Below are 12,005 nucleotides of genomic sequence, written 5' to 3' on the forward strand. Positions count from 1 at the left end.
TCCGTCCATTCGTCCACACAGACATCTCAGACATGCCTGAGCCCATGCTCAAGTCTTGAACTCACCATGCTGTGATGGTAAATTACAATTCCCTGGGCAAGACACGGGTCATCAACTCACCATCGTTTGTGAATCCAGTCCCCTTACTCGCTGGGTTATATTGGCCTGATACTAACATAATAATGTGACTATGAATAATGCAGTGTCGAATGAATGCAAATTTCTCGATACACACTCACTCACAACTATATATTGATGAGACAAAAACTTACACATTTGATAAAAATGAAATAGTTTATTTCAATTATTCTTTTTTTTCTTCAGTGTGTGTGAATGTCAATGTGAACAACTATGAAACATACAGTAATAGCAATTCAGCATTTTGGATTAAATACCGTTTCAGATTTCAATCTGGAAGCATGGCGTTTTTATCGTTATGTCAAAAATTCAACTCCTCTTTGAAAAACTACAAAAGAGTATTACATACCGCAATTCCTACATTTCTTTTGATTCTCAGATTTGCATTTATATAAGCATACTAGATATTAACCCCCGTTTAGCCACCAAATATTGTTTGACCCTGTGGTTTAAAATGGTATGGTTGGACCCATGTAATAGAACAAACGGGGGATTGTGAACCTCAGCCGACATTTTCATAACTATCAGAGGTGTTTTTCTGTGCAAGTTTAATGGCTTAAGTGACACAGACATTGTGCTTTGGAAGCGATGGCTAATGAATTCCACTTGTGGTAAATCTGAAAATGGGTGATTGTTGGTAAGATTACTTAACACACAGAAGCTGGAGTGAAATTCATATTTCCCATGAGAAAGACTTCGAAAAAAATTAATTTCAGAAATTTATATGTTATGTTGCCAAGCAAGTGCTAACTTGCAAAAATTTCCATTTCTTGTTACAGAGAAGAAAAAGCTTCCATGATTTCATTGCTTCAAAAGAGAGTTATGAAATGAACAAGACACCCAGATCTTGGCGTTCTTTCCCCATGATCAACTTCAGTTTCATCAGCTTGGGAAAGACCCCCAGTGTGTGAAAAGATATTTTGAGGAACAATGTATGTAATATTGTATTGAATACACAAACGAGTCTCAAGTAGAATGACAATGAAAAGACCATGGTCGAAAACCCACATCTGAGTGGCTTGCCATATTACATTGCTTGCACAAACAATGTACATATTTTGTCTTGTTAATACAAACATATTTATTATCTGGCCTCTAGGGGGCGCATACGCCATGTTGCACATTCGGCACACAGGCAAACCTCACTAGGTACAAACTAAATACACCGATCAAAAATTTTACAATATACATACATATACTACAGCAAATCAGCATTAAGCTTGCTTATTATTAGTGATCATTTTGCAAGATTTTTTCTTTTTTTTCAGAAAGTAGATAAATTTTACAGGACTCAATCAACTGAAACACTAAAATTGCACTTGTTTTCCACAAGTTTTCCTTCAGGAAAAAGAGCAATTTTCTTGCTTGTTAATTTGCCAGAGCTGAACACGGCTAAAGATATCATGGTCACCACATTTCCTTTGAACAGAGATTGAGAAAAGAGAAAAAAGACTCCTGGACAAAAAAATTGAGAGCGTGTAAATTTTTTCAGAAAAAATCTTGCGCAGAAGCTTCTATGGTCAATTTCTATGAAAGTTTCGTCACTGGAATTTCATTAGGGATATCTTTAGAACAAAAACGGGGGAAATCTGCCCCTGAAAAATTACGATTCGATTACTTTGTGGTTCAAGCAGCAGTGGGCTCTTTACACTAAAGTAACATCATTTCCTGCTGGTGACTCATTGGACCATGTACTGACCACTGGACAAAGGAAATAGAGAGAGCAAAGGATACCTTTGGTCGTGGAAACTCCCAGTACTGCTCAGTCTTGAATGAACTCTGCCCAACTCACCTCAACCCTTGTACTCACTTTCAGGATTTCTATCAAAACTTTACAGGAAGCTTTCCTCATGTCTACATTCTCGTACATTATATGCACAAAGAACGTGCACAAAATTTAAATTCACTTGATTGATTCCATTACTATCATTATCGATTAATATTCCCACTTCACAATAGACAAAAACTACACTTCAATGTCATTCTAAAAATACAAGTTCTGGAGTTTACAGAGGGCTAGGAAATGGAATCAAACATACAACAGATACATGGAAAAGACCTTCCCAAGTCCAAAAAATTTGGAAATTTTTACACGCTCACTGAAACAAGTCTTGAGGTAAAAAACACTTATCATAAATGACTTTAGTAATTTCAGGTACATGGATGCATTTTTCATTCAATTGTCGATGACATTGCCGTCATTTTTGTTGCCCACTCTTCAGATGGACAAAGCCTTAAAATCATTCATATACACACTCTCCACTCCGTGATTAAGACGGAGCGGGGATTTAGTCATCTCTTGTTTGCTGTGATTCCTCTGCATGATCAGAGTCGAGGCATCCAGAGATTTCTCTGATTTGCTGATTTCGATTCCAAGCAAACAATGACTTGAAAGTCCCATTAGCAGTATCTTCTTGCATTTATTTTTTTCAAGGAGATGGTTTGAAATCAAATGCAACTTATGTAAAAGTGCTTATTGAACTGTGACCACAGACACTCCAATGAACGCATACTTGGATTTTAACAACTTAATATTTTTTTTTGAGTTGCAACTCAAATATGGCTGGTGCATATATACGTCTGACAAGCACCTGAATTTAATCAACCAAATCGGTCCCCACAGATTGAAACTGTGACATTCTCAAGGACAGTGTAGTATGGATTAATAATAAGGGGAATTCAAAACATCTCTGGAAAAACTGGATGATATTATTGTTGGTAGACAAAATGCAAAAAGACGGCTAATGGGCTTTAACACTGCCTTACATGTAGAACACACAAAATACGAATTCTTTTTTTTTACAGTATGCCATACTGGACCTATCTAACAATATACCAACCCTTGTTATGCAAATAGGGGTCGGAGTTCAGATATAACTAAATATGTGGGGCGACTTCACTACATTCTTCACAAATAAGCCCCGGAAATGTTTCCAATCAGCATCAAACATACTACTCTATACACTAAACTTTTTTTGCAGGCACATTTGATTAATAATTTTTTATGGCAATGTAATTACAAACATGATCAGGGTCAGAACTGCCATGCTATCCATGTCATAGAGAGGAATACACACGGCAACGTCAAGAGATCAACTGAGAGTTTTCTCACATGAGCATACACAGCGCCCTCAAGTGACTGATACCTCTTGCATCACACAGGTCTGTCCACGAACACGCACCATTGTTGAACCGACCCTTCGTTCCCCCGTGCAACTTGGCAACAGTACATCAAAACCACCAACTGGACAACAGTCAAATTCCCCTGCAAAAGCCAATGTGATGAAGACATGGCACAATACACACGCCACTATGTTCACAATTCCACTCTCTAAGAACGAATAACAAAACAAATGAAATCCCAAGAGTATAGAAGTCAATTTTGCTCAGACTTGGATTACAAGCGTTCACTCTCTACTAAACACCTCTCCTGCGCATTCATGAAATTCAAGACTTTGTCAAAAAATATGTGTAAATACAGCACATTACACCGTACATATATTTCTGATTATTCTAAAAGTTTGTTTTTTCTTTCTTCTTCTTCTCTTTTTTTTTCGCTAAATATAAATAAGATCACTTCTAGGGTTATAGAAAGTTCTCTGTCTTCTTTTGGTAGCAACAGAGAATCGATGCTTTCTTCTCGGATTTCTCTATCATCAGCAACTACATGCTCTACCATCAAAAATGTCGTTGACACTGCAGAGAGAGAAAACATGGCAACGAATTAGAAATCTAAGGCTCCAAATAACACTTGTCTCACTATTCTGGACAGGCATCACTTGTCTCACTATTCTGGACAGGCATGCTGATATCTTAGATATGAAACGCACTTGCCCACATGTAGGGTTGGAAGTTTCAGTCCATCAATGGATGTGAAGTCTCTTTATTTACCAAACATGCAGAAGTTTGAATTCACTCAACTTCAGCAGTGTTAATACAAATTTTTTTACCCTACATAATATATTGAAAATGATTGATCATTTAAACATTATTGACCAGTACCCTGTGAGTCTTCTTTGGGAATCAATGTGAAAAATACTAAGATGGTAGGTGTGGATGTTTGGGAGTTTTTGAGTGTGACGGACATACATCCGCACATACATACACACATACATACATACATACATACATATGCACATACATACATACAGCCATACAGATGCCAACAACTCACCATATAAGCTCTTTTTGGTATTTATATACATACCAAATATGAGCTAAAAAGTACCTCTGAGGTACTTTTCCGAACCCTCTAATGTCTCATGCAAAGAAAGTCATTTTTCGAGATCTCGAGTCTGTAGTGATTACAGTTTCCACTGGACTTCAAATTTGGCCAATTCATGCAAGACAATACAGGTGAAGCCTGTCTTTTTTCACAGGCATTAACACTGAAAACGGCTTGTGTCCTCTACAGAAAGGTACAACTCTATTCAACCTATTAATGTCAGCTTGGAAGATCTAGAGTATTATAGAAAAGTGTTGTAACTGCAATGTCCATGAGGACAGGATTCACAATGTATGTGCATCTGATACGATCCCTGTCCAAAATATTTGTCGACTAAAAAAAGATACAAATCTTATTTGCCTACGAAGACCAGCTAAGAAAGCTTTTCTTTGAAAAGCGCCCTCACTCTTTAATACAAACGATCCTGACACCCCTTATGGAGATATATGCTTGGCTACTTGACAGTGCCCACTCTGCTTTTAATGGGAAATCGAGCCCACGTGCACTTACTTACCTTAGCCTTTAAAACACATGGTTTCGTTGAATATCATCTCCTTAAGCTTCTCCTTGGGCAGATCATCTAACTCACACTCAAAGTCAAATGGTTCCTCTGCGACAGGCTGTTTGAAGAAAGGTGAAACATTGACAATTCCAGAGATACTAGAGCTCCTCATGTCTGTAGCGAGGCCTGGCCCTGAGCCAGGGCAGCAACAATCTGTCATTTGAGCTACCTTGCTAATTCTAACCCATCCCCACCCTACAGATAGGTTGAACTATTACACAGAAAAACAACAGGATGTACCGCAGTTACCATAGATAAAATGGTTGCACTGGATGACAACAAGCTGGGTTGACGGTGAAAACAATAAAACTCCAAAATGAAGATTCAAGGGTTGAATCAATCCCTGCCATTTGCGTGAAGTATTTTGTAAATTTTTCATATCCATTGCGTGTTCTGTACAGCACACTGTGACGTATGTCTAGTGCGTTTTTAAAGAAATGTTAATAATATAATAATAATATAAGGGTTTCATTCTTTTCATCCAGATTTGGAACAAAAAACAGAGCACAATGAGACAGAAAATTTTCAGTACTGGACTTTAAACTATTGATTAAAGCAGTCTGATTGCTGCAAAGACATAACTCAACCACTGTCAGAACTGAACTTTGATAGAACACGGTTGTTTCTGACAGTACAACTGCCTCTTTGTTCAGGGAAATATGCAGGTGTGTGGATTGAATACATTTACAACTTGACAAGGTTTGTAAATGTATTGTTTTATACCATGGCACGACTTCTTGACAAATAAACTAGGGACTGAGATGAATCACAAGCAAATCTTCTAAACTTCAAGCTCTTTTGAGATTTTGTGATCATGCAGAGAATCAATGCACTCTGTAGCAATGGTAACTATACCCCTTTTACAACTTCTCCTGTCACTCTGACCCCCAAGGCTCGCTGTTATACAACAAAAAACCCGCCTGAAGTACACGTTTGGCAAACACAGAAACACGGTCTTTTCATCGCAATGCACAGCTAGATCTGCTTTCAAGCAAATCTATCAGTAAAACCCAGCATCAGTGATCAATTTGAAAGCTATGTGCTTGTACACACAGACAGAAGAAACTTCCTTTTCACAGAAAGCATGGACAAAATTTTGCCATATAGCCGGAAGAGACGTACTTCATCGGCAGGGTCATTCTATTGTTCTAGGCAGGGGTGAACACTTACCTCATCAGCAGGGTCATAATATTGTTCTAGATAGGGGTGAGCAAGTGACTCCTCAACGGTGATCCTCTTGTGTGGGTTGAAGGTCAACATTTTATCTAACAGATCTTGGGCTGAAAGAGAAAAAAGAATTTACACTAAAGTTAATAGAAGATACATGATGATTTAAATAATATATCACTAATGTAGTTGAACTTTTTACCACCTTCACTCAGATATCAAAATCAAGAAGTGTACCCAGTAACCTTTGACCCTGATTTACATGCATGAATCTGCTTAATGCATGGTTTGTACATTTCAATCATAATTGTTCAAAAAAAAGATGACAGCTGTCTTTTCTTTGGCAAAGTACACAACACGGCTTAACCAGAAACTAAAACTACAAACAATGTATTTGAATACTGGCATGACATACGTTTGATAGTCCCTTTGCATCTACTCACAGCTAACACGCACCACGTCACATGAAACCTAGCCCAAACAAAGGATGCCATTTGAAATCTCTACCTGGCGTGTTTGCTTACGCATGTGTGAAACGGATTACTGCATTCTAAAGCCTGTAGGCATGTCCCTAAATCTCATGTCAATGGACTATGGTTGAGATTCCACGGGGACGGTTAGCTTACTGGATGAGTTAGGTCAATGATATACTGGCCTGGGTAGAGAAATGTACACCTGTAATATCTAATCCAGTTTTATGCTTGAATTGTGTTATTATTTATTTTTCATTTTTTTAAAGTGACTGTGTAGGCAAACATAATATAAACCATGTTATTGTTCATTTATGGAATTTGTATAGATGAATATCTCGTAAGGTTGCAAGTCTGATGAGATAATCAACAGTGAATATTCATATATCATACAAAAAAAATATGTTTCTGCCTAAAAAATACACAAAATTCTGCTGAGCACTTCCTTTCATTTGTCAACACACTGAGCTATGTATTTCATAACAAAAAGAACACAATATTTCTATGAGAGCATTCCATCAGTGAAGGGAGAACAAATATTCCAGTGGTTCATGGTAGATAAAATCAAATTTTCCACTTTGTATTGTTCTGCTTCTATATTGTATGAGTTCACCTAAACCAACAATGAGATCACTGACGCATTTCAACGTGCTAATGCCACGTCAGAACGCCAGGCATCCTGTCTCTACATTGAAATCAAATACGGAGAAATTGCACCGCCACTTTTTCAGCTGTCTCCTCCCGGCGGCTGTTCCAGGGACCCAATTTCTCACATGCCGTGCCTTCCCTGCCTTTACCTAGATATCTAATTCATAATAAAATACATCGCAGGCAGAGAATATATGTACGGCAGGTTGCTGTTGTTACGTGCAGAGAAAACGAACAAAAGGGTGAACTCAGCAGTTTCCGTTTAAAACAAAATTTATTACGAAAACAAAACTAATTGCTAAGTTAGGGACAGAGTACAAGCTTTAAAAGTGTACAGACTACTTATCTCAGCTGGACGGCAGAGCTCCAGTCTCAGAGTTGTAACAGTCAGTCGGATGAATGACAGTCCTTTGGCTTGCAGGCTTGAAACTGCACAAAGACCACAGTATAATCCAGCGTTGACAGTGAAGGTCTTGAAAAGTCTTGAGAATGACTACTGCTGGAGTTTAGTAACACACAAGAGACACGATCCCAAAAGTCTGACTGGAAGCTGTGCACGTCCCTTTTATAAAGGCATGTAAGAACAATCTAGAACCTTTTATTGACATGCTAATTACTGTTCTAAAATTATCTCCCTTACACAACTAATCAACTTTCCAGAACATTCCAAACATGACTAATTGAATTCAAGGTTGTGAGGTCATCAAGGGCAGTGACCTTGGGAATGTTCTAGACTGATTGAACTCAGGTCATGATGAGTGTGGGGTAAATGACCTACATACACACCCCCTCTTCAAAAAAAGAAAATTTTTCAAAGAAAAATCTTTCTTTTACAAATGTAATCTTGAAAAGGATTTAAGTACTCAAATTTTGTTTTACTCTAAAGTAAAGTTTCTTGAAAGTGAACAACAATAAACTCTAAATACGAGAGAGACAGTCTGCAATTAAATTGTCTCTGCCTTTGATATGTCTAATGTCTAGATTAAACTCCTGTAACATTAAACTCCATCTTAGCAATCTCTGATTTTTGCCTTTAAATTTCTGCAGAAAAACAAGAGGGTTGTGATCAATATAAACCACTATTGGCTGATTTGAAGAAGTAACATAAACTTCAAAATGCTGTAAAGCTAATATCAAAATAAACACTCTTTTTCAATTGTAGAGTAGTTTCTCTGAGATTTGTTAAATTTGCGTGAAAAGTAGCAAACAGGATGTCCCATGACTATCTTCTTGCAATTTGTTGTTGGAAAACTTGAATGCACTGAATTTGGCATAAAGTATGCACGGCAAAGTCCGTTATTTTTACTGAGTTCGATAAAGTCATTGTTCGGCAAATACTTGGCTTCCTCCTGGAGATATTCGCTTTCGCAGGATTCAGTCCGTCTGGATGTTGTTCCACTGGATTACTGTCGCAGACATCTTCGTTGTGGTAGATGATGTTTGTCCTCGTTGGAACATCTTGGAACAAATGTTCATGGATTGGTTCTTTCAGCTGTTGTTGGTGTTCTGGCTGGAGGTGTGCCAACTTTGTAGACTCCAGCTTCTCCAGGATTTCTGAGTTCTGAAGCTTGACCGAGCCCAGCTTTGAGTTTAGAGTATTTTCACTCAAGTCAGTTTCAGTATCACTATCTTCATAATGGCCAGAACTGACTGTACTGACAGCTTTGTTTTAGTAGGATTATCCCTATCCAAATATGGCTTAAGCATATTATGTGACATAGCTGTTTTTGTTTTCGCCTGTCAGGTGTTTATTATGATGTATTTAAATCACTCAATTTCTTATCAATTAGGTATGGCCCAAAGTAACGAGCATGGAGTGGTTTGCCAGGAATTGGAAGTAGAACAAGAACTTTTTGACCTGGTTCAAACTTCCGTTTTGAGGTGTTTTATCATATTGGTTTTCATTGACTGCTGAGATGACTCAAGATTTTCTCTGGCTAATTCACATGCTTTAGAGAGTTTTGTACGAAAATCTGACACATATTGCAAAATATTCAGACAATCATCATCGTCTGATAGGAATTTCTCTTTAACGAGCTTAAGTGGGCCACGGACTGTATGTCCAAATACAAGCTCAAATGGGCTAAAACCAAGAGACTCTTGAATTGACTCTCTAACAGCAAGAGCAGAAAATGAATTCCTTCATCCCACTGCTTCTCTGTGTCAAAACAGTAGGTCCTAATCATGTTTTTCAAAGTTTGATGAAATCGCTCAAGAGCACCCTGACTTTCTGGATGATAGGCGGATGACCTATACTGTTAATGCCTAGCTGATCCTTACTTGTTGAAAAATTCCAGACATAAAGTTGGAGCCTTGATCGGACTGGACACATTTAGGGAGGCCAAATAAAGTGAAAAATTTGACTAAAGCTCTCACTATAGTCTTTGTCTTTATGTTTCTCAGTGGTATGGCTTCTGGGAACCGAGTTGATGTACACATAATTGTCAACATGTACTCATTTCCTGATCTTGTTTTTGGTAGGGCCCAACACAGTCTATTAGTATCCTACTAAATGGTTCTTGAAATGCAGGAATTGGCTGTAAAGGGGCCTTTGGAATGGTATTGGCTTCCTACTGATTTGGCTTTCCTACCATTTGACATGTGTGACAAGTTTTACAGAAATGTGCTACATCCTGCCTGAGATTAGGCCAATAAAAGTGACTGAGAATTTTATGATAAGTTTTCCTGACTCCTAAGTGACCAGCCCAGGGAGTTTCATGGGCCAGGCGCAATATTTCAGCACGGTAGGGCTTTGGAACCACAATTTGATGTTTTATAGCCCAATCGTCATCAACCAAAACATCTGGAGGTCTCCATTTACGCATGAGAATACCAGATTTTGTATAATAGGAAACAGAGCTATCTGAAGTTTTACCTTCATCATCTACCCTGTCAAACAAAGACAAAATATCTGGGTCTTTGTGTTGTTCTGCAATGAGATTTGATCTAGAAAATGTCTGACTTTGGTCAGCAGAAGTTTTACTGGAAGTTTCAAATCCACGAGGGATAACGGAATGATCCGTGTCAAACACCTGACTGAGAAAGGTGTCATTTAAGTCAACATCTGTGACATTATTTTGAGAGTATTTTGATTCTCGGAAGTTTTCTTTGACATGGCTCGAGTAATAGCACATGAAGGAAATAAATCGGGTATCTCTTGTTCATTGGCTCTGGATCCTGATCTAAACTAGGATTATCAGTCACAAGTGGATTAGTAATGACCTTGTCCCCAGCAAGGTCGTTTCCAAGAAGAAGGTGAATCCCTTCAAAAGGCAAAAAAGGCCTAATACCTAAAGCCACAGGTCCAGAAACAAAGTCCGAAGACAAATAGACATTATGGAGAGGAACAGGAATGTAGTCATTGCAATCTACCCCCTTAATAAGAACTTTAGAACCTGAAAATGACTTTTCAGAAAACGGCAGGGTATCTGCCAACAAAAGAGACTGGGAAGCCCCGGTATCTCTTAAAATTTTGACAGGGGTAGCGGAAGAGAAATCACTAGAAAGTGATATAAACCATCGTGAATAAATGGTTCGAAAATACCCATAATGCTATCTTGAGAAGAATTGACCTTGACCTCATTAATTGGGGATAAGAGGGGTTTAACCTCAGAAAATGTGTTGCACACATTATTAGACTCTAATTGAGTTGATGAAGAAATAAAGCCGGTTGGCTTAGATCCACTTTGACCACTTTGACCTTCACGTTTTCTTTTCAATTTGAAACACTCTGACATTAAATGGCCGTCTTTCTTACAATAATTACAAGAAAGTGTACCGAACTGTTTGTCAGAAGGAGATTGAGACTTGGGATCTGATGATGTGGGAGTGTTACTTGAACTCTGTGAACTGTTGTCATTTGATTTTCTACTGTCCTTTGAAAAATTCTTGGATGAAAGGAGGAGTTAATTTACCTGCATTGTTTCTGTATGAAAAGGACTGGGATGGTTTGCTGAGAAATGAAGATTTGTGGGTCAATGAATAATCATCGGCCAAACGTGCAGCAACCTCTAATGTATCTGCCTTTTGTTCATTGATAAACGTCTTGATGTCACTCCGGATGCACCTTTTAAATTCCTCAATCAAAACAAGTTGTCGTAATTTGTCATAATTCTGACTGACCTTTTCAGAAGAACACCAGCGATCAAACAGTTGTTCTTTTGTTCGAGCAAATTCAACATAAGTTTGGTCTTTCGCCTTCTCACAATCCCTAAATTTCTGACGGTACGCTTCAGGCACCAACTCATAACCCTTGAGAATTAATTCCTTCACAGAATCATAATTGAAGCCTGCTCTACTGACAACTGAATGTAAATTTCTCTGGCTTTACCCACCAAAGCACTCTGCAAAAGCATAGACCAGGACTCCTTAGGCCAATTCAGACTCTGAGCAATTTTTCTCAAAATGGAGAAATATTTTGTCAACATCCTTTTCTTGGAAAGGGGGAACTAACCTGAAATGCTTAGTGATGTCAAACTTGTCTGAAGGGAAGAATTTTCCTGACTGTCCAAGCTCTAAACGTTTATTTCTAATCTTTCCTGCCTATCTTTCTCTCTCTGTCTTTCTTCCATTTCTAATTGCATTTGTATTTTTTCTTTTTCTAATGCCTGTCTCTCTTTTCCATTGTAATTCTAGTTTCTTGATCTCCAAATTTGTCTGCAATTCTAATTCTAATTTTCTGAGTTCAGAGGTAGACTCGGGCTCATAATCTTTCAGGGTGGTTCCTCAAATTGGCCTAAATCAACTAGATGTTTGGCAATACGGTACTGTATTTCCCTCTTGCGCATAGATCTTT

General features: G+C 38.1%; 1 protein-coding gene across 1 annotated transcript in view; it reads right to left on the minus strand.

The window, feature by feature from the left end:
• Positions 1-275: 275 nt before the first annotated feature.
• Positions 276-12,005, minus strand: part of LOC139144921 (mitogen-activated protein kinase 1-like) — a 53,668-nt gene continuing 41,938 nt past the window's right edge. The window contains exons 7-9 of the mRNA XM_070715753.1: positions 6,096-6,205; positions 4,878-4,983; positions 276-3,834 (exon numbers count right to left, since the gene is read on the minus strand). Of these exons, the coding sequence (XP_070571854.1) occupies positions 4,879-4,983; positions 6,096-6,205 (215 nt within the window). The 3' untranslated portion in view covers positions 276-3,834; position 4,878. The remainder of the gene's footprint in view (positions 3,835-4,877; positions 4,984-6,095; positions 6,206-12,005) is intronic.

The sequence above is a fragment of the Ptychodera flava genome, chromosome 12, assembly GCF_041260155.1.
Source record: "Ptychodera flava strain L36383 chromosome 12, AS_Pfla_20210202, whole genome shotgun sequence".
Lineage (NCBI taxonomy): Eukaryota > Metazoa > Hemichordata > Enteropneusta > Ptychoderidae > Ptychodera > Ptychodera flava.